The 23,785-nt window shown below is 38.7% G+C and overlaps 2 protein-coding genes across 2 annotated transcripts; one reads left to right on the forward strand and one right to left on the reverse strand.

Moving 5' to 3' along the window:
* Positions 1-3,223: 3,223 nt before the first annotated feature.
* On the reverse strand, positions 3,224-19,094 carry LOC135466687 (caprin-1-like). The gene is made up of 12 exons (XM_064744326.1): positions 18,934-19,094; positions 15,638-15,700; positions 15,004-15,090; positions 14,450-14,611; positions 12,521-12,773; positions 11,699-11,775; positions 7,848-8,079; positions 6,929-7,308; positions 6,399-6,555; positions 5,949-6,107; positions 4,914-5,018; positions 3,224-4,430 (listed from the first exon to the last, which is right to left on the reverse strand). Exons 1-12 carry the CDS (start codon positions 19,045-19,047, stop codon positions 4,327-4,329), a joined length of 1,893 nt encoding a protein of 630 aa, XP_064600396.1. The 5' UTR covers positions 19,048-19,094; the 3' UTR covers positions 3,224-4,326.
* Positions 19,095-19,369: 275 nt separating this feature from the next.
* On the forward strand, positions 19,370-21,233 carry LOC135468296 (iron-sulfur cluster assembly scaffold protein IscU-like). The gene has a single exon (XM_064746474.1). It carries the CDS (start codon positions 19,445-19,447, stop codon positions 19,931-19,933), a length of 489 nt encoding a protein of 162 aa, XP_064602544.1. The 5' UTR covers positions 19,370-19,444; the 3' UTR covers positions 19,934-21,233.
* The last annotated feature ends 2,552 nt before the right edge of the window (positions 21,234-23,785 follow it).

Genomic DNA, 23,785 nt, shown 5'->3' on the forward strand with positions numbered 1-23,785 from the left:
TTTTCATGGTTTATTGTGACTTAACCTTTGACGTAATTCAGACTAAGTGAAACTGTTCATCCATTCTGATGGTTAGATATGTGGGTCTGACTTGTGTGCATTTGACATTTGTACCCTGTCACAAAACATGCTTGCTCGCCCATTTGTGTCATGCATTGGGAAGATGACATCAGGTCCATTCACGGGTTTTCGTCATTATACTTGTGATGTCAGGATATTGACGCTTGTTGGATTAATCTTGTTTATTTCCCCTGATGCTTGGAATCTCTGCTGCCTTTGATAACTTATTCCTTTTGTACTCATGTTTTATGCTCAGATTTTTGTTCAGCAGTCTCAGTATACGTACAGTGCTGGTAGATGTATTTATAACAGTGCTTTGTACAGATGTGGTTTCTACAAACTGTTTACATTTTTGGCTCTGTTAATATGTTATAGGTAGCTTTTATGTGTTTTGTGTAGGTTAAGTTGTTTGATGCATCTCTTGTTTTTATTACTTATCAGCTGACACCTAGACATGGGTAATGGTGGAGTTGACAAAGTTACTCAGATCACCAAACAATGGGTATTCTTCCCCAGATTGTAAATGAGCAGAATCATAAATGTGTCATGGCAAATTAACATTACAGTTTCAGGTCTTTAAATACTGATCTTAGCTAATGTTTATGTTGCTTTACAGCCATAGGTCTCTCTGCCTGATCGTACTCTGTTTGTATTAAACATACTTAGTCCTACATTTGTAATTCAGAGCAGCTTTTTAAATATCCATATTATACATGTTTATCCTGGTGTATTTTTCTTACATTGAAGAACTGGACAGTATCATTTTTTTTTTTTTTTAGTTCAAAAGTTTGTGGCTGATCTAAGTGGCTTACCTCTTAGGCCCATATTACTCTGAAATCATTTTAAGGATCATCTAAAAAAAAAGTTGGAAGTTGTGTTCATATTATAGCCATAAGTATCGCGTTTGATGTGGTGAACCCTCGCTGGTCGAGTGAAGAAGAGTGCTCTGCTCAAAACCATTTGCTCTGGTCATACGATGTCACGAGTACAAATCGTGCACATTCCTACTGGTTAGGATGTGGCTCTGTCAAACGTCTTGTGAGGTGTGATAGTTATACTCCAGTATCTGCACCCGTTTCCTCCACATAGAAATCTGTTGGTTGTTAGGTTTGGTTTTTATGCTGAACTGATAATAACCAATCTAATAAATATGTTAAATCTATAGCTGGTTCATCATGACAACAGAGTCCTGAAAGGGAAATATAAAATGTGGCAAATTGTAGGAATATTTTACTTGACACTTTGTGTGATATTCAAAGTTGTTTTTGCAACTCCTTTGCCATTTTTTTTTTTTTTTTTTTTTGAGAATTGTTTTGTTTTTTGGGTATTTTACCCATGATTTTAACAGTATTTTAAGTGCAATATAATTTGCTAGTTCTCTCCGCTTTATATCTTATATTTCAAAAAATTGGTGGACTGCTTTTTATTTCCATATGGTTAGGGGCCACTTTCACAAATCCTTGTTACTTTCTCTCGCAAATAACACGTCCAAGGCTATAACTGCATACTTGTATTAATGACTTACAAGAGAAGTTGAGGTACCAAAATTTAGTTTCTGAAGGTTTGTGAAATTGGGCCCAGATTTGCTTATATAATGAGATGCTGTGCAGATTGGTGAGATGCGTGTGCGAGTGAGTGGGACACCCAGGACTGGTCCTTAGAAGTAGTTTCCTTGTGAGTGACATTTTGTACTGCACCCAATATGCAAACTGCCATAGACATACCCAGTTAACAAGATGTTGTGTTTATAAATTTATAAGGAAAGTGTCATATCAAATTATATGTAAAGGTGTACATGTTGTAACAAACTATTGTTTGTGTATCTTATTATTTAAACAGGTTAACAACTAGAAGTTGCAGGATAAGTGTTGTTTGCTCTGTATATAACCATTTGTGTAATTTATTAGCATATGTGGAGTGAATGATAAAAATTTACCACTGTATATTGAGTGCATGATGCGCAACTGACAGAATACAAGGCCAAGTGCAGAGTGTACTAATAAATGTGTAAAGAAATAAACATCAGAACTGTGCTGTCATCACAGGTTTTATGTGCATTCATTTAGCACCTATGAGCTCCAAGGAACTACGAGGAGAGCTTCCAGGAACTACCAGGGGAGGCCGAAAAAGTCTCAGCCTGACATACTTAAGGAAGATTCGTCAGATATGGGGATGTGTCTTTGTCAGTGGCTCTGTGGTGATTTTAAGGACTTGTAGCACCCTTTATATATTGATAATGAGGAGCTCAATTCGTTACCCACATTAACAAGCAGATAGGACTCCCACACTCTTTACAGTGTTGCTCTCTATGCTTGTTTTTCACCACTGCCAGGACTAGACAAGCATGACATTTGGAGCCTGTGAATCACAGAGACTTGCTTAGGTTTAGCCTCACCACTTGTGTAGAACTGTTAAATCTATTTTTATGGGGGCGGTAAGGAATATGGAGGACTTCTAATACCCAAAGTGAAGAACTTGTCAGCCTCCCCTTGTAATTTCAGATCTGTCCGTTACCACTGTAAACCATTATTGGATGATATTACTGTCTACAGTCCAATCACATGTACTGTCTCCGTGCCTGTGTTGGAGAGAGTAGGTCTCGAGTATGTAATAAAGGGTCTTCAAGGTCATCAAAGGTAATGTTTGAGAAGGGAACCCTTCTAGTAGAAATGATGCTTGTAACAAATCCATATCAACATAGCTGTTTAACACTTAAATACTGATGCTTAGTTACATGGGTGGAGGGAACCAGTGCCAATGGTAAACCATGGCCGGGTACAAACTTTCCCACATATTAATTTCAAATCAGTGGAAGGCAACTGGTCTTCAAAATGTAAGAATACATGAAAAGCCATTTTTTGCCATCAGTAAGTCTTATTGGATTGTTTGACAAAACTTGCTTTGCTGCCATTTGAAGGAGACTCCAGATAGGCCCCTACGAATGTAAAATGCTGTAAAGAATTACCAATCTCTTTACTAAATTTTTCCATGGACGTTACACCAGGCACATACAGAAATCCTTTGCAATATGGGCCCCTGAGAACTCTGCAACAGCACTGCTTAAGGCAAATAAAATGTCTACAACCCCCTATCCATTCAACTTTTTAAATCAAGATGATTTGTGACACTGACAGCTTAAAATAATATAACTAGAAGTCAACGCTTTCAGGAATCATCTTTGACTTTATATACGATAGGTTTTACTTAGAACTTAGAGTTCCACAAAGGGGGTAAAGGATTTTGAGAGAGCAGTACAAAATGGATGGTTAACTGTAATACCAATTTCAGAGGAATTCCATAATCAGGGTGTCCCCATAATACCTCATTGATTACAGCCACAATATTCTTCTTTTTTTTTTCTTCAAAATAACAAGAACATAAATATTCAGCCAATGACTTCAATCTTTCGTAATTGGCCATCCTCTTCAAGAAACCTCTGAGCAGTAAGCACAAGAATGCATTAGTCACAGTTTCAAATGGCTGTGGATACTGTCCCCCTTCCCCACTGATCAGGTCGGGGAAACAGTTACCTGCTCCACAAATAATCCATAATGTCACAAAATTTGAGCAGGAACATGTGGGGTTTTTCCCTTTCCCTGCAGCCCACAACGGCCTGCTATTGCAAGCTTAGGGAGGTAACACCAAGCCAGTGTTGAGATCAGACAGACAAGAGAGCGATACTTCCTCTCCTATCTGCTTCCAAGAATGTAGCAATGCTTGCTTTCAGCATGGGGTCTGACGTAGAGCTGCGTCATATTCTTTTTTTGGTTTTTCTATTTTTTTATACATTTTGTTTTTTTTTTTTTCATATTATTCCACCAACTGATAGGTTTATTCAGTTGTTTGCTGCTGTTGAAGTCCACCAAGCCACCTCTACATCAGTGATGTCCATCTCCACACCCATCAGTCAGTTTGACAGTCAATCTTCCTTAGAAACATTTATATATCCTTTTATAAAGCATGCAATCAAGTAAACGGAATCAGGGCAAAAAAGGTAACAATAAAATGCCTCACATATGGTTCAAGCCAATGCAGATCTTAAATAGTATTTTGAAAATCATAATGCTATGGACATTATAAAAATATTTTTGTACTTTACCAAGTTTAAATGGAAAAATGCTAATCCCTCAATTCACTTGACTGACTGACTGACTGACTGACTGATGAATTTCTGACAGGAGTTTCAGTGACACATTGCCTGTAACAATCCAAATGCAGTTTTCTACAAAAATTGTTCATGTCTCGCTTCGGAATTGGTGAGTAAAGTTATTGGCTGATGGTTTGCTGTTGATTCATGGGCCGCCCATAGCCTGACCTGGGTCCGCCCCTTCCACCTCCACTGCCACCTCTTGAACCTCCACGCATTCCACCTGCAAACAGAAAATATACTCGTGTGAAACTACAATTAAAACAAATTCATTTATTTATTTATTTGATTGGTGTTTTACGCCGTACTCAAGAATATTTCTCTTATACGACGGCGGCCAGCATTATGGTGGGAGGAAACCGGGCAGAGCCAGGGGGAAACCCATGACCATCCGCAGGTTGCTGGCAGACCTTCCCAAGTACAAAAACAAATTTAAGACTCGCTAACTGGTGGACATCAATATGGTAACCATGTTTAATACTATCATATAAACCAGGCGCGGAAATCAGGGACAAATGGGCAACCCTCAGTATCGATCATATTACACCAATCGAGGCAGATCAACATTAGTTTTCAACAGGAGTAAGCTATTTCAATTTTCTGACTAGTTACTACTGCCCAGGTACCTGGCACATAGAGTGCTGAAAACTGAATGTTCTCACAGCTATGTTATTGCTTTACAGCTGGATCTATCAGTGAAGCCTACCTCTATTTGGCCCTCCTCTCTTGTTATAATAGCCTGAGTTGTTGTTGTAGCCTTGATACCCATCTGGTCGATAATCACTTCTCGGGGGATAGCCTTGATATGGCACTGCAATTTCAATAAGATTATTGCATTATTTACAATGTCACCTCACTGGCATGATTAATTGATCAATTATTGTTAAAAGGAAGAGAGTGCTCAAAATTTAAGTAGGTATCACTAGATAGATTACTTAAAACTATGCAAAGCAACCAGAACCTTTCCTTTGGATTTTTTGAAACACTGAAACATTTGAATTCTAAGGTGGATCATACTAGTGCTTAAGAAGTCTGAGTTCACAGGCAGTTTTTCTAACAACACATTGCAAGCTTGCAAATAACTATTTGAGTGGCACTTTTACAATTTTGTGCCGGAAAATTATTTTTCTGAAATGACCGATGTCAAAATAAACTTGAGGCAGACATCAGATGTTTTTGTACTAGAAAATGTCCATGTCCAGCCGCTTATTGGCAAGCTTGCATTGAGTGTTTTAATAAAGCCCATCATAGAATGAAAGCATATTTACACATAGTTTTCAGTTCTCTGTCTGCTGAACCTTGCTTCATATTTTAGCTTTCTTTTACTTTAATGTTATAATCATGCAAAACTGAGACGCCACATTCTCAGATATTTATCCATGATGTGGCAACTCTGTACAATGCCTTTACCCATTGAACTACTTGTTAAATATCACATCCAGAGCTTTTCCAGATGTCCAATGAAAACCATTAAACATCTTCCAGGAACAAAGTTCCGATTTATTTTTTTAATTATTTTAAGTAAAATGCCACGGAAACAATGCCTCCGTATCCAGTGTGAATGAGACAACATGGACCAATGAAACATTTTTCAGTGTCTGGCCAGTAAAGGCCTTAATCGGGCTTGTTGCATTTGTAGTTTACAAGTATTTGTAGTATACAAGTATTTGTAGTATACAAATGGTACAAGGCTGGATTAAGGCATTATATTACACTAGGCATGATTGTTTAGATATGTTACCTCTATCTCCATCCCGGTTATCTCGATTAAATCCACCTCGTCCGTTGACGCTGCCACCTCTGGATCCACTGCGCGAGTAACCGTTCGACACACCTCCTCTTCCACCTCGGCCTCCTCTAAACCCACGATTGCCCCCTGATCCACCTCGGTAGTTATTGCCTAAAATAATCAATATTTATTTTAAAAACCTGTACACAGTTAACTTACAAAATAGAAGATAAGACAGTGAAATTCATGTGAAACTTTAAAATACGTAAGAGAAACCCTCAGAGCATTAGCCTGTGAATACCAATTATTCAGTGTGTCCCAACCGTCCATCAGTTTTTTCTTTTTAAATAGGGAAGATATCTGATAGTGGTTAGCGGGTGGTACAAGTACTGAACCACCGAAGTAATCATGATCACTCTTTGACTCAGGCTTTTTACATGCCTAACTGACCAGAAGACTGACCTTGATAATTACTCTGGTACTCAGCTGACTGGGGAGAGACAGGCTTGTCTAGCGCTCCAGCTCCACCTGACTGACTGTACATTGACTGGAATACTGCTGCATTAGCGTTCATAGTAAACGGTTTCTTCTCTGGCTGATTGGCTGCTTGTAAATCATCCTGTAAAATAAACAAAGATCTTTATTCGACTTGCATGACCTGGCAAGCGCCTTCTTTTATATCCACAGTATTACTGGATTCTGGTGGGTGGAAAAAAAACTTGGCATATCTATATTATTGTGTAATGTACGAAGTTTCCAATACAAGATCAATATAACGATGGAAAGTCAGACCCTTCTTTCGGAGTAAAATATTCTGCTGGATCTACTTTTTTCTATTTTTATGTTTCTATTTTTTCCATTTTTCAAATGTATGTATTTTTACCTTCCCAGGTACAACTGGAGAAAAAGCCAGTATGTGTACTAATTTCTGAATTCATGTTTAGAATTAACATGGCTTTCAACAAACTCATGATATTACTGATGAAAGTTACCTGAGAGAGTGGATTTGACTGGTTAGGAATGGGCATATGAGCCGGGATGATGCCTGCCACAGCTGGGTCGGGCAGTCCCGCTGATGCAGCCTCGCTCAGGATGGTCTGGTTCTGTGTTGAGTGGGTGGTCACTGCGTCATCCATTGCGAAGTTTGCTGGCGCATGGTTGTAGTTTTGATTTGAGTAGTCTGCCATGGCTTTCTGTGGGTCAGTGGGGTCTAGGTGGTGAGGGGTCTGGGATGGCTGCTGTGTGGGCTGGGGGAGGTGAGCATCAGCCAGCAGGGTCTGAGCGGGGAGGGTGGGACTGTCAGACGGGGTGGCTGAGGGATGAGGGATGGGCGCCGGTCCCATCGCAACCACCGCTGGATCCATGTGTGGAGCTGAAGGAAAGTAACTCAGTTAATCTAGACAGCTCTATTTGAGGGTTACCCTAAGTCCTCAACCTGTTCACATATGCAAGCTACTTTCAGTGCAATTTGTGCACGTTTTTAAGTCGATTTGGAGACAAAACTATATTGGTTGGATTGATCAATTTCAGGGCTTCACAAAACTCGAATTTTATCAGTCTACACAGATTAAGGCTTTCAGAATATGTGTGATTAAACACCTAGCAAACCAGGGAAAAGGTTGAAAAATTACAGTACCAACATTGCCGTCATCAAGTAACCAATGTTTGCTGGAGGAACACGTATTGTAACCAAGCACAGGTCCTCTCCAGTTAAACATTTTAGATTGCATTTCCATGACATATAAAAAACAAATGACAGCCATTTCACAATTAACCCCAGGTGTATATGGCCACACAGGGCTCACCTAAACAATTCAACAGATCTTTCCCACACTTACAGCCATTTCAAATTTAACCCCCAGTCGACACTAACATTAATCCAACTTCACGACCCTGGGGCTAGATACTTACACTCAATGTCGATTTCTGATTCCTGAAGGAAGTTAAAACTGCCCTGTACAGAGGAGACAATCTCCTGGAAGGGCCGCTGTCTGTTGTAAGCTGCGTTGGCTGCACTGTAGGCATGGTATTCTTGGTCCATGGGGGCTGTGTGTTCAGGAGCTTCCGCTTCTAACACCTCTGCTTCAATCGGCTGTGTGTATGCCCCAGTGACTTGATCATTGGGAACAACGGGTGCCAGGATCTGAAACAAAACAGGCTAATTTACTCACAAATCCACTAGATGGGCTATATATGGGATTTTAGCTAGTTGTCAAACTTCTCTGTAAATGTCCAATAATAACCAACAGAGGCACATGGAGTCAGATATAAGCCTTACTTAATAAAAGAGAAGATATCACTCAACCAAATGTGTATATGCATCGACAAGGTATTCCACAGGAAGTTTAGAAAGCTTTCTTTTTGTTTTTTTTGCTGGACAACAAAGATATTCTCAGTTCAAAGTAAACGAAAGACACATGAAATCGCCACCATGTTATATTTAATCAGACAAGAGTTTTATTCAATCACATAAGAGATTTCTAAAACCTGAGGCTGCATCTGTTTCCACATAATGTACTGAAATCAGGAATTTGGTAATTCATGGTAATTAATATGCACACACAGCATCAGCAATGGAACTTTCCCCATAGTGCCATTGTGCACTTTATTTAATATGCATATACCAGATCAGCAATGGAAAGTTCCCTTATATTATTGTGCTCTACAAGTGTGCAAACCCTGATCTCAATACTTATAGTTCTTTTTAAGATACCACCTTTAACATTTCATTTGACACTTTTTGCACAAAAACCTTTGCACACAGAGTATCAGCCATGGAGAATCCCCAATGTGTCATAGTGCTTTACATGCATGTAAAACTTCAGCTCAATACATGCTGTACTTTTTGAGATACCACCACTAACATTTGTTTAACTGCGATTCTAATACACAATACAGTAAGTCAGGAATTCAGTAATTTACGGCATTTAATATGTACATGCCAAATCAAAGATGGAATATCGCCCTCATGCGACTGTGCTGTACATGTGTGTAAAGCCTGATCTCAATACTGGTAATACTTTTTAAGACATCCGTGTTAACATTTTGTTTAACATTGCTTCCCAGGTTATTGAAGGAAGACGTTCAGGGTACGACATAAGCTACGCATATATTTTATAGCGGCCAACTAAAAATGTCTGATCGTTTAGATCTGTTTTCACCCCTCTTCCTAAATAGCTCGGGTAAAATTATTTGTTGACTTTCCTTTTAATAATTGTGACAGAGATCAGACATCTTTCCGACAGATGAACAAGCTTCCCTATCCTGATTATATTTATACCATTCTCCTTTCAGCCGCTAATTTTAAAACCCAGAATGTAAGACCTATATAAAAGGACAGGGTTGTAATTATCATCTCCAACCAGGGCCCTCCAAATTCTCTTTTTTGCTATGTAAAACCACTCCAGACATACTCAGTGACAGAAGAGGAAATGCTTCAGAGTGCTAGCTAGCGCAGTGCTGGTGCAGAGTGAAATACTACTGGCAGTACATTACATTACCCTATAGCGTACCTTCTCAATAATTACTCGCTACTTGAGACACACCAAGAGTAAGCTAGTAGATCATACAAATATCCTGTGAAACGCTCATAGCAGGTGATATTGACATACCAGCTAGCTTAGCTGGAGTATACGCCTACCCTGGCATAAGAAGCCAGGCTTTCCTGAAAGCTTGTACAAGGCAACTCACGATGTCATTTTTCAGTAGACATGTTTGTTTTAAAAATAAAAGATAAATATTGATACCGGAACATCAACATAGTGAAAATATCTCTTTTGCCATTTCCCTACCCAAAACTCTCACCATGTTGTTTTTCCCGCCTGTGTTTTACAAACTATGCTATCCTATATTTAAAGTCGATGGTTGTGTGACATTATTTACAGCGGAACATTCAACATCGTACTGCATGAGGTATTATATCTGCAGGATTGTCTTCAATCTACTGATTGCCTGTTTCATTCCCACTCATGTTTGGGGCCCATATAAGAATAGACCATGGATGATTAGCTTTTGATCATAGAATTAACAATGCTGCCTTACAAATGTGGATAAAACACCCGCAGCACACGTGTCCAACTTGTAGGTAGACTTCCCTTTTATTACTGACCTTGTGTCTGCTTTGGTGGGAAAATGAGATAAATCTGACAGCTCTGTCTCAATGAGGGGAAGAGGAATGGGATACACCCTTTTTAGATTAATTTAAAAAGATAGTTTGTAGCATATTACCAAGGGTATTCCAAGAAAAGTTAGTAGTGCATGTACATTCATGTATATATCTCATTAAATTAACTGGGCTTTATACTTTCATTACATACCAGACGACCTTGAGAGGATATCGTTCACTGAGTATATTATACATTTTGCTGTGAAAGGCATCGTTAATTTGACAGAAAATATATAAACAATTGTTAGCCTGGAGAACAAAGTTCAAGTGCTTACATCCAACTGAAAACACGGTCTGGGAAGTGGGAGGCTCAGGAAAATCATTTCCATACCCAAGATCATACATATATGTTCTTTGTCCAAACAAATGTCTAAAGTAAAGAGAAGAATTGCCAAATTCTCATGTGTTTCTATCTACCAATCTCTCTATAGGCATGCTCAAAAGTTACGAATGATGCAGACTCTCAGTAAATACATTACCATGTACTTCAACATCCTTCCCTTGGAAACCTCATGCGGTAATATTTCTTTTTCTTACTGCATTTGACGTTTGCAAAGTATGTTAGTATTTTCCTTGCAATAAATCGAAAATACATACAATACATATACAATTCTAGTGCTGTTTAGGAGACTACATGTATGTACTTTTTGGCTGTCAGCCCCAACATTCAGCTGGGTTATAGGTTTTTCGGGCAACTGGCCTTGCGATGATTGACCTGGAACACCCTTATTGGTTGATGGCTGGTGTACGAATGTCTGTTTCCATGTATAGATGTAAGAATCATGCAGCTAACGCACACCACATGTTGTTGTGATAGAAATGGCCTTAACAGTGAAAAAAATGTACCAGGAGAAGGTGGTTATTCATAAGCCATTTCGCATACTCATCAAAGATTCCAAACGTTGATCATGTCTAATGCAGGATCTGTAGGCCTACGACTATATAGTACTGTTTGCTCACACAGTACCAGTAATTACAAACATGTATTTAGTCCATCTACATGGACTCGGCCTTGTTTTTTTTTTTTTTTTCAACATCTTAACATTCATCACAACACTGAGTCCATCCCTGCTTCTTACAACCGTTCATTGGAAAACATGAATCTTTAAAAAACCGGCAGTGTTTCTCGGCCACTACCTGTCTTGCCAACATGGCGAGGCCGCTGAGGCGTGACAGAGGTGTATGCAGCTGTCACTGACTGACTACCAGTAATCCTCTACTCCCCACAGAGAGTATACTACTTAAGTAAACAGCCCTCACATGGCATTATGGTATACAGTTTCTTTTATTTATTTATTTGATTGGTGTTTTACGCCGTACTCAAGAATATTTCACTTATGCGACGGCAGCAAGCATTATGGTGGGAGGAAACCTGGCAGAACCCAGGGAAAACCCACAACCATCCGAAGGTTGCTGGCAGACAGGAAACCAGCATGAGCTGGACTTGAACTCACACCGACCGCATTGGTGAGAGGCTTGCGGGTCATTACAAGTATACAGTTTCTGAAATGTGTCTGTAATTATTGAGAAGGTACGCTAAACTAGAAAGCAGGCCTGCTTGTATTTGCTCTAGTCAGCTAAAGGTGTGACAACTTACAGGCTGAGGGTCTTCAATCACAACAGGTTCTGTCACAACTGGACTCTCCACCTCTGTAGACGTCACCTCTGCTGCAGCTGTTATAACAATAGCTGATATAGAGGCTAGCTTTATAAACAGCTTATGGTAAAGCGTAAATATACAAAAATTATACCGATAGAAACTTTATGAGAAAATGAAGAGGAACATTACAACAAAGGAAACAGAAATTTAATATTCAGTTAAAGCTGGCAAGGGTTAGAGGAATTCATGGAAGAGAACAAGACACTGATCTATGCTGTACACTTGTAAGGTTTAAATGGGCACATGTACACAACAGTATTCTCACAAAATCAATGTCTGTGTACATGTATTATAAATTTGAACATAAACTTGCTCTGATGATTTAAAGTAAGCAGCACACGGTATATATTTGATTATAGAGTAAAAATATAGGATTTACTCATATCAGTTGATTTTGGGTTTTAGTATCTGCTTAAGGTTATGGATAGGCCAAAGAAATCAAGAAAGGAGAAATTAGAGATATTGTACAATTTTTCACCACTTCACACAATGCCCACATTTTTTTGCCTGCCTGCTGATTCATCTTGATTGACCAGACTGTTCTCTCTTAGTTTCCAGGTTTTATGGCAGAGGAAACCAGGGTTTTTCACCAGGTATCTAAATATCCCCCTCACTGAATGCCATAGCTCTTCCCACCTAGCCCCAATCAAGCAAGCTAAAACTGACTATGAAGTCCTGATCTCATAGTTGAGGGTTTCTTTAAACTTTAACAACCCAATACCAGAAGATCTGTATGACTACATTGTCATTAATACATACTGTCTTCCTGAGGCTCCGTTTCCCCATAACACGGTATGTTCTCAAAGTAGCCACAGTTGTTAATCAGGTCCATGAGTTCCCGCAACTCTTTGTACGTGGTGCCCACCACTTCTTTGTCCTTGCCGTCCAGCAGGTTGGAAACGTGTTCTGCCGCCTGAGTTAACTGCTCTTGATAATCTTTCTCCCCTTCTCGAGATGGACTGATTAGTTTGTACAGCTCGTCCATTTGATTTAAGTTCTCATCTGTCAACACCTGCCAATAGTACAATCCAATTCTTTTAGCTTTTGCTCACTCCATGACATGGGTGAAATATTGCCAAATTGGCATTAAGCCATGTAACTTTTCATTGATTCAATTTGTTTATTAAGGGTGGACTCTATCCTAGCGGGAAACCTCTTCGGATTATTATTGTTGGTCAGCTTGCAACTGCAATATCCTTGAAACGGGCAAAAGTACAGGAACGAAATTTTGGAGGATCTAACATATGAAGCAACTTTTAACGTTTTGTACTGCTTAAGCCGTCAAGTGACCATTTCGAATCAAAAATAGGTCAGCTCTAAAAACAGGAAAACATATTTCTGTACAAACACCAACAAAAATTTTACAAAACCCTCCCATTTAGCTTTGTGTTAGACTGTATGAAACCCATTCATTGTAGTTTTGCTGGCTGCAGGGCATGAGGTTCAAATAACTGTATATGTACTCTTTGTGTGCCTGAATTTGTGGTGCTGTGACAATAAATACTAGACTTATAGGATTTTAGAACTATTGAAATGGCCAAATTACACAATTAGCACATTCACAAGTGCAAGTTACATACATGCAGTAAATCTACATGAACACTGATGGCTACAATGGACGCTTTTAGATGAGCTGTACAGAGCATCGAGGTCCCTCAAGTGTGTTCATTCCACTACAAACACTTCAGTGTAAATTTTGCCTATATTCTTCTTCACCCCTCTGTGAGAACTCTGTTTGCTAATTAACATTTTAACAGTATTCAGCTCCAATCTGGTCAATTACTACCACCTTCCATTACATGATTTTTCTTTTCCATTATCATGAAATTATGTACATTGGGCTACCAGAAAAAAAAGACTTGTAGCGTGGAACCATGGCAACAGTTTTAATTTATATTTGTTACACTGTCTGTGCTGCCTTCAGTATCATTTTATACACAAGACAGTTGAATTTAACTTAGAACTCGGAGGCTTGTAGCGTGGAACCATGGCAACAGTTTTAATTTATATTTGTTACACTGTCTGTGCTGCCTTCAGTATCATTTTATACACAAGACAGTTGAATTTAACTTAGAACTCGGAGGCTTGTAGCGTGGAACCATGGCAACAGTTTTAATTTATATTTGTTACACTGTCTGTGCTGCCTTCAGTATCATTTTATACACAAGACAGTTGAATTTAACTTAGAACTCGGAGGCTTGTAGCGTGGAACCATGGCAACAGTTTTAATTTATATTTGTTACACTGTCTGTGCTGCCTTCAGTATCATTTTATACACAAGACAGTTGAATTTAACTTAGAACTCAGAAACTTAATTCTGCTATTACATAGAAGACAAACACTCAGTAAACATAGGATTTAGCTATATACTTCTGTGTGTATTAAGAATATAACTGAATTGAAATTACCCTAAATGATCAAAAATTCTGTCATTGCTATCTTACCCATATTTCCTGATTCTGAGAGTTCAAGTGATTTTAGAAAGGTGTTTTGAGGTTTGCTTGGAATATAGGAGGATATTCTAGTGGAAAAGTTTCAGTACCAAAAACAGTATTTTATGACATTTATTTGCCTCTTAAAATTCACTTTTGTGGTTGAAATTTTAGGTCATTAAGGTCTTTAACACCAGCATCTCAATAATTCACTCAGCCAACCAAGTCATATGTGATTAAGATGCTGTAAGCTTACCACAGCCCCATGTTTGCCTGTTTTGAAGTCACTGCGGACCGTCTCAGATCCTAAACTGTCCAGCATCCCTTGTAGCTGTAGCAGCTCTCGAAACCTCTTCACCTCCACTAGTTGTCTCTCTGCCTTCTCTCGCTTGGCTTGCTTCTTCAAGATTTTCTCAGACTGAAACAGAGAACAGAACATGAAATCAATTTAAGTTTTCAGAAGAAATAACCAAAATTACCTTTGAAACTGAAAACTGAACTTAATATATGCACATTAAATGTAATGCTTTGCCTTTTATCACACTTTACTTAATACATTTTTATATTCATACTGATATATCAACGGTTCAATTTACATTACAAATCAAGTAAAATGAACAAAGATGCTCATCACTTCACGTCACATTATTTTCATTTACACAGATCGTGATATTCTTTCGTTTCAAAATTTGATTGAAGTTAAAACTCCCAGTCTTTTGATAACTACCTATCCAAAAGTATGAACCCACATGCCTGGCATGTGTCTCAGTCAGTTCTCCTTACACATATCACCTAATGGTATCTACTTACATCCACACATATGGTGACATACTGCTTCTGTAGATCCTTGGCAAACTCCAAATTCTGTATCACCTCGGTATAGTGGGCAATTGCTTCCTAAATACCAAAACACAGCACACATTATCCCACTACAACTCCTAAACTAGTTGCTCAGCACAAAGATAAATGTAGCTTATGACAAAAACAGCAATTAACAGAACGCATATTACCACAGGCTCAACGAGTATAAAATTACACTGCAGCCAAAAGAATATAAGAATTGCTTTAATTTGAAATTTAACAAATATCCAATCAACTGCAGAATGCTGGATGATCTTCCCACCTACGGTCAGGGAGGAAGCCAGCATGAGCTGGACTTGAACTCACAGCAACTGCATTGGTGAGAGGCTCCTGGGTCACTGAGGCCCCTGAGTGGAGCAAAGATATTTTACAAACTATTCACTAACCAAAAACATTGAATCACAACGCTTACACACTCCTCTTGCAGCATACTTGCTGGTATTCAAAACTAAAGGTAGTTTTGGTAACCCTCTACCATCTGATTAGTTACAAATGGCAGAAACCTACACACAAGATAAAATTACATTTAGATGACTGTTTAAGACACAGTGACAACATGCTAGTGTTATTTTATCGATCTCACCTCTTGATCTTTCTCCAACTGATTCCCCTTGTTGGCTTTTTCCTTGTAGCTGTCAAGCTTGGACTAAAACAAAGATACCAGATAAGATCAAATGGGGAAAATGAATACTTAAGATTTTAATTTGAAAATAAAAATTATATGAAAAAAGATTTTCTCCAATTGTTTTTCAGACTGCCTATGAATAGCAAGATCTCAGTTATATTCATTTACATATTCCAAGTTGCAACAAGGGCAAATGAAAAAACTCTTTTAGTTTAGGAACCACCTTTGACAATGTAAACAACTCATCGGTTAACAAGAAGTGAGTGGGATACACTCAACCCCATTACTAGATTTCATCACTCTCTAGGCACAAAACCCAGGACTTGCGAAATGAAACTTTGAGTTGGTTGCTTTAAAGATCAGGAATCTGTGTAACTCAGTCCAAGTGTAAATTAGAAGTACTTTATCCAATATATATATCTGTATATATTTAACTGCAATTTGGAAATGCAAGTGTGAAACCTTAAGATTCAATTTTATGTTTGGGTACTGTTATGAAGTTCTGGAGACATTACACAAACAAGGTTAATAACTTCATGGCTGTTGGCTATAATGTCAAAATATGCACACAGATGGGAAATCCCCACCAAAAAAGGCAGAAATGTAGCAATCTTCAGTTTTGGTTATTCCATGCAGCTTTAGATAATACATGTAGTATATTTATGAATAAGATGTATAAAATACTTGGAGGTTCAGATTTATATCTTAATTTGATTGGTGCTTTATGCCGTACTTAACGTTTTGCATGTACAACGATAATAAGCATTATGGTGGGAGGAACTTGTGCAGAGGCTGGGGAAAACCCAAGACCATATGCCAGTTCATGACACAGGCAAGTGAACCCTCCTTGGCCATGTGATGTATTTATTATTTGACAATTTCAAACTATCAGCTTGAAACATTGGCGCTTCACTATGACAGAAGAAAAGGTTGAGTGGTACTGATGACTTTGTGATGGTTTGGGTGATATCTCGGGTGCATGCTGTCCCAGCTTTTCTTACAGAAATGCGGAAACAAGCTGGGAACATGGCCAACTGATCTCAGAGCTAAGGACTAGCCTACTACCTACGAATACAGCTCATATCGTCTAACTAAGTCATCGTTTTATCAACATAACATAAATGGTCTCCTCTTGATATATGATTGTCATGAAGAGAGCCATCTAGTTTTGATTCTGCAACTTCCTGTAAGTTGAGAAGATTATTTTTGGTGATTATGACAGTATTTCATGACACAGTAGTCTTAAGTTTGATGGTCATTACATCCCAGTTAGTTTGAATTTGTCTAAAATTAATGTCATTCACTATCAAGTTAACTTCTGTAAGGTTGTCGCTGTTTTACTTCATGAGATGTGATGAATATTTTTCAAATTCGCCAATTTTAGGAGATATTGCTGACTGTTACTTTAACAAGCTAAAGTGGATGGTTTAATGTTATCCAATAATCCACTCGTTCAACATTAGGATCCCAAGACATGCTTAAATTAATAACATTCTGACGGAAATTATTGAGAAACAGCGAAACAATATCTGGACTCTTTATGACATTTGAACCACCAACTTACATTGTGGATGTTAACAAATCCTGTTTGCGTGTGGATCTTCATTCTAGCATCAAGAAAAGTCAAGGGACGTCATCTTTTCACTACTGAACTTCGATTTTCTTTTTCGTTAATATAAGTTCTATTCTATTAGAGTGTAAGCCGGAGGTCAAAACTTTTTTTTTTGCATTCAATATTTCCTTGAGTATCCAAGTCAACCCTCAGAGAGTTCAGACTTTCTTCAAATGATACATTGGTAAATGGTGAATTAAGTGTTATCATAGGCTTCCAGTAGAATGTTGGTAGGAAAGTAAATTTTCAACATCCATGATGAACTGAGTAGTGTCCGGTATATAGGCCTACATGGATTATAGTTTCACAGTAGGTAGTAGGAAGTTATGATAAAAGCGTGAACACAAGTTTATATAATTTTTTGTAAGAAACTTGCAGATCATGCAATAAGATAAGTTGGCATATACGTGAAGTGTCAAGTCATTTGCAGAGCCCTATTTCAAAGATTTCCTGCAAACCGCATGTACCCCGTCTACGTCAAAAAAAAAAAAAAACCAAAGGGAAAAAAAAAAACAAACAAAAGAAAAAAAATCGAATTTGACTAACTTCAAGCAATCATTGATAATATGGAAGCAGTAATCCATACACATGTAGCTCTGTAGGAACATTAGAAAACCTGCAACAAACTTTAGCCCAAAGCTAAGCTAGACATTCCTACTGTAACGCCCAGCTTCGTTCATATAGTCTTCCACATGGACTATTTCATTAAAAAATACGGCTCAAACCCTACCTTATTTTTGCTATCCACTGATTCCCTAAAACACCCGAAAATGTTATCCTACCCAACAATCTCTTTAATAATTGCATGCCCTGTAAACAGAATGTTGGGTAGGATAAAATTTTCATGGCCCATTATCCTGCCTGAAGAAGAAAAAAAAATCCAAACATGGCAGACAATGACTTGAGTGGAAAGATGGCTTACCAATGCTGGCTTTGACATATTACATTTCGGGCAATTTAGAGAATCGGTGGATAGCAAAATAAGGTAGGTTTTGAGGCGTTTTTTTTTTTTTTGAGTGAAATTGTCTGCATGGAAGTTTCAATAGGGACGTCCAGCTTACCTTTCGGCTAACAAACTTTAGACGATTCAACCTAGGTATTGGGGATTTGATTTTAAACGATTTAGCAGTTAGACGATTTGCCTCGTTACCACTACCTACAAATAAGAGAATATTTGTCGGCATGAAGAATTTCGTTCTACGTTTATTCTTATTTAACGCGCGAGTAGTTTATCAAAAAAACTGACAAACTTGCCAAAAACCCGTTATTTTGATTTTAACTGTTAAACTGCATCCTGTTGTCGAAAGCAAAAATACAATTACATACAACAACAACGAGACGTGAGTCGCCATATTGGCTGAGCTGTGTCATCGTTTTTGTAGGTCTTCTTGTAGTGTCATTTAACGTAAACCATTCAAAAAAAAATAAGCACAAGAATGTTATTTTCTAAATAAACACACTAAACTGTTGTTCGTATAACTAACTATGACACCAGTGGTGTCAGAGAGCAGTTTTCAAAACGTCAGAAACCCACTCATCCACACCAGAGAAAAAGAACTGACTGATTTTTCACTCTGAAGTGCCGACTTCTTATCCGGGTTTAACTTGTTTCTTTCGCTTGGCTGAAAGTCGCAAAGCTTACCTTTCTTTTCTCTAGATTGCGAACTTTCTTATCCAGCAGACTGATAGCCTGTTTTATGGGCTCCATGGCCTCCGAAGAGGACTTAGTTTCGGGCTTCGTAGAGGCAGCAGGCATTTTCAACAGCAACAACCAGCATAAAGAATTTTCACGTGGTTTGATTTCTAATGTCGGCCTAGAACCTTGTTCCTATGCGAATAGGCTTTCGATGTGTCGTGTTGAAATCTGCAGCTGCAACAGTATGCTACTTTATCGGATTAATGATTGGGTGTGGAAGTGACTAAAGTGTTCGTTTCAAAAATACGTTAGTGGGTAGAACCAGATTCTTTCGGACAGAATAGTCTCGGATGAAAGTTTCCAAAATCATGCACTTGGCTGTTCTCTCCTGAGTACTTGTGATTATGGTAAATACGTCATTGGTAAGGGGAACTACTCTTGCTGCCAGGTTGACCTGACAGTACCGCAGCCATTGCGTCGTTTGAACGTGAAACTTAGCGCTGTTACTGATAACAAAATGGCTCTTTTTCGTGCACTTGGGCAGTCACTGAAGCCACTGGAGGCGAGACTAATCACACCTACATCCGCATACCACAAAAACGTTATTGATCATTATGAAAATCCCAGAAATGTGGGGTCGATGGACAAGAAAGACAAGGCCGTTGGGACAGGGCTGGTGGGCGCTCCAGCATGTGGCGATGTTATGAAACTGCAGATCAAGGTCGATGATGATGGTAAAATCGTAGATGCGAAGTTTAAAACATTTGGATGCGGTTCTGCTATTGCTTCCAGTTCCTTGGCCACAGAGTGGATCAAAGGAAAGTCTGTGAATGAAGCTCTAGAGATCAAGAACACCGATATTGCAAAGGAGTTGAGCCTCCCCCCTGTAAAATTGCATTGTTCGATGCTTGCTGAGGATGCAATTAAAGCCGCACTAAGTGATTACAGAATCAAGAATCAGAAAGAGGAAGAGAGCAACGCAGATAAAGATGCCGTGGCTAACTAAGCATGACCTAACCTGCTGACTACCAAGTTCACGTCACGAGATTTGCTATATCAACCTATCACCTAGACTCAAAATTAGAGGGACATTCAAACGGAACAGAGCAAAACCATGAATATTCAGAAGTAAACTGTGAAGCTTGACCTGGCTATTGCTGTGCTCAGTACCAGAGTTGAGTATGAACCATAAAAGTAACAATGATTGAGTATGTTTACATTTTTAAACGACTTGATATGGATTGATGTCATGAAAATGTTGAACTGCTTACACTCGCTGTAAAATTGTGACAATTACATGTATATACAGCTAGTGCTATCCACTAATTAATGTATATAGAAGTAAACCTAGCCGAATTTTCAGTGGTGATATACAGCAGTAAAGGTAATGTAGAACTGAAGAAAACAGGTCAACTAAATAGATATAGCCGCACTGTGTCAATGTCTCTTCAGACGCCAATACTGAGTTATCAGTATGTTTTCATATATTTTCCTGTTTCCACAGAGATACATTGGACTTCAGAGGTTCTGTTGCTGGTGAAATCTCTGCAGATTTCAAATCTTTTGCTGTGTGGTTTGAATCTGTAACTATTGTTCTTAAATAGATTTTGACCTACTTACTTTTCAGGATGTGATGTAAAGTAAGCTTTTTTAACAAGCTAAAAATTAGATGCTCTAGCATAGCCAATAAACATATGAAGTCATATAGATAGACCACAGGGGTTAAATTTTCGATATTTCGGAGTGTTCTGTTTTAAAGGTTGACAGGGAAAAGACTCATGTAGTGCGCACCTTTAAATACAAAGTTCAAGGTTCATAATTTCCTTGAACGCTCTCTAGTGTCCGTGTAAGAGGAGCGATAAAGTTGATGGTGGTACCTTTCTTTAGCTGGTTAGTGTGAAAACCAGTCTCTTCAATGAAATAGCGTCAACTCGTATCCTCAACCTCATGACCAAATTAGCAGCCACCCACTTTAGAACTAATTCATTTTTCGCTCGGTAAAGGTGGTGTAATCTGAAAAACTGTATAGGCTGTTGCAAGACCTGATAAATTATTAGAGCTTGGTAGTAAACTTATTGTTACATTTTATGTATATCCTTGGTTTCCGTCAATGCTTTCTTGTGGTTCTTGATTTGATTGCCTAAAGCCATATGTATATATGCTGACTACGATACTGTGCAAACTGTAGCTGTAGTAGTGGCTCTATGTACAGATAATTCAATAACAGAAACGGGTATAGTCACAGTGTTACAACAGATTGTCTTGAATTCTTGATACATGTATATTAAAGTCTCTTGAATGCACCAGTCAGTGTACTGTATTATTCTGTAAGATCTTATTGCCTGAGGCTGAATACTGTTGTTCCTGTGCCAAGTCATGCAAGAAATCGTTTTATTGAACAGTCTATTGTAAAAGAAGAGTGATCATATCTTTTAATGTTTGTGGCCTGGGATTTAAAGAAGCTATACTGGAGAAGAAAAATTAAATAAATATAAATTTGCAGTTCAAAAGTAAAGAAAAGACTAACGTGAAGTGTATGTGAGATGAAAGATCATTATAACACTGTCCATAAAAATAGTTTTATTTTTGAGAATTCTTTTCCACGTAGTTAAATGCATATGAAACAAAGTATTTAACAGGACAGAGGTTAATGGTCTTTCATCTGATATACCCAGTACTTCATTTTAGTGTTTTCTTTACATATAGGGATAAAAATTTAATTTTCTATATTTTTCCTCCAAGAGAAGTCTTTCGCACTTTCAGAAAATGCCACCCTTGGGACCATATGATATTCTATTTTATAATTTGTTTTTTTTTTCTTGTATTTCCTATTCAACCTTCCATGCCTGAATTAAGAAAGGAATTGCATGCATAAAAATTGATGAGTATTGCCATATTTGGATGTGGAAGGCTGCTTTGCAAAGTTTGTGCAAGACGGATGCTAACTTCACATTCCTGGCATTCTCTGTGAAAGGTATTGTAACATGACATCTCAGAAAGAGTGAACATACAGTATGTAATCAACCTGTGAGACACTCATAGCTGACTCACTCATGTACAACAATACAGGCTACAGCTGGTTTGTGTGTTCTGGAGTGACAGTTCAAAAATTGGTCTGCCATAAGGTTGGATATGTATGAGTCCTGTTGGCATTGTATTGTCTTTGTGCATGTCTCAGAAAAGTGCTGAGATATGTGGTTTTCTAACTTTTTCTTAATATACTTAGATCTAAGGCCACAGTATTTGAAGTTCCATTAATAATACAAGCTACATTGTATAGGGAAGCCATGAAACAGAAATTCTCAGGTAAAGTCTACTTAATTTGACTTGGTATCATTTTGGTTATATCGTGATGACATCTTGCAGTCATCACGTATTCTAGTCCTGTATTATGCACATTCTCTCAACGTTATGAGGAAATGCATGGGGTAGTATTGGCCATGTTCAAATCTTAAACGTCCACTTCGGGACCGGTAGATCCAGGATCAATCCTTGGTCGAGTCACACCTAAGACTTTAAAAGAGGAAGTTGTAACTTCCTCGCTTGGCGTTTAGCATGAAGGGGATAGTGCAACGACTGGTTGACCCGTATCAGTATAATGGCTCGGGCGAGACGGCTTACTTGCCTTCGATAAGTCGTCTCAGTGATGCAGCACTAAATAAAAGAGCAGTGGAAATCCGTCCTGCAACAAGGAGGCACATTACACGTGCATGCACCCTAATGATTCCTTCGTCGTCATATGACTGAAAAATTGTTGAGTACGACGTTAAACCCCAAGCACTCACTCACTCAAATCTTAAACGTGATACTCTAGAATGGGCCCAATACTCATCTCCTCAGTGTCACTACACTCTGACTGTTTTGGGTGTCCTCACTCAGGCTGGTGTCTCGGGTATGATGCAGCACCCCTACGATGTTAGCAGTAGGACCAGCCTGGTGCCATGAGATAGTTAGAATTTGACTTGTACATGGGTGAACGGTTTATGAGGTGCCAGTGATTATATCTGATTGTGACTGGCACAGCTAAATGTGGCATGTGCCAGTGATTATACCTGGTTGTGACTGGCACAGCTAAATGTGGCATGTGCCACTGATTACACCTGGTTGTGACAGGCACAGCTAAATGTGCCAGTGATTATACCTGGCTGTGACTGGCACAGCAAAATGTGCCAGTGATTATACCTGATTATACCTGGTTGTGACTGGCACAGCGAAATGTGCCAGCGATTATACCTGGTTGTGACGGGCTCAGCCACATGTGGCATGTGCCATTGATTGTATCCGTGACTGGCACAACTAAATGTGGCAGTGATTATACCTGGTTGTGACAGGCACAGCTAAATGTGGCATGTGCCCGTGATTATATCTGGTTGTGACTGCCACAGCTAAATGTGGCGTGTGCCAGTGATTATATCTGGTTGTGACTGCCACAGCTAAATGTAGCATGTGCCCTTGATTATATCTGATTCTGACTCGCACAGCTAAATGTGCCAGTGATTATACCTGGTTGTGACTGGCACAGCTAAATGTGCCAGTGATTATACCTGGTTGTGACAGGCACAGCTAAATGTGGCATGTGCGTATGACCATACCTGGTTGACTGGCACAGCTAAAGGTGGGTGTTCCAATGATTATACCTGGTTGTGACTGTCACAGGTAATGGGAGTGCCAGTAATCAATATAAGACCAAGTTCAATGCAGGATAAGCTAAATAGTGGTTTTGAATGCACAGGACACATCCATGTAGATAAAGGGGATAAATATCGTGTGAGTATGTTAAAGTATTGTAACTCTCAGCAGAAACACGCAATTCAGTAAATTTCATGTATTCTGTGTTACAATCTTTGACACATAAGGT

This window comes from Liolophura sinensis, chromosome 6 (genome assembly GCF_032854445.1).
Source record: "Liolophura sinensis isolate JHLJ2023 chromosome 6, CUHK_Ljap_v2, whole genome shotgun sequence".
Taxonomy (NCBI): Eukaryota; Metazoa; Mollusca; class Polyplacophora; order Chitonida; family Chitonidae; genus Liolophura; species Liolophura sinensis.

Bases quoted from the DNA above. Each gene is read 5' to 3' on its own strand.
- LOC135466687 (XM_064744326.1), bottom strand. From the start codon at position 19,047: ATGCCTGCTGCCTCTACGAAGCCCGAAACTAAGTCCTCTTCGGAGGCC. The intron at 15,701-18,933 runs GTAAGCTTTGCG...TCTTTGTTTTAG, and splicing joins GCAATCTAGAGAAAAGAAAG to TCCAAGCTTGACAGCTACAA. The intron at 6,556-6,928 runs GTAACTTTCATC...TTTATTTTACAG, and splicing joins AGTCAAATCCACTCTCTCAG to GATGATTTACAAGCAGCCAA.
- LOC135468296 (XM_064746474.1), top strand. From the start codon at position 19,445: ATGGCTCTTTTTCGTGCACTTGGGCAGTCACTGAAGCCACTGGAGGCG.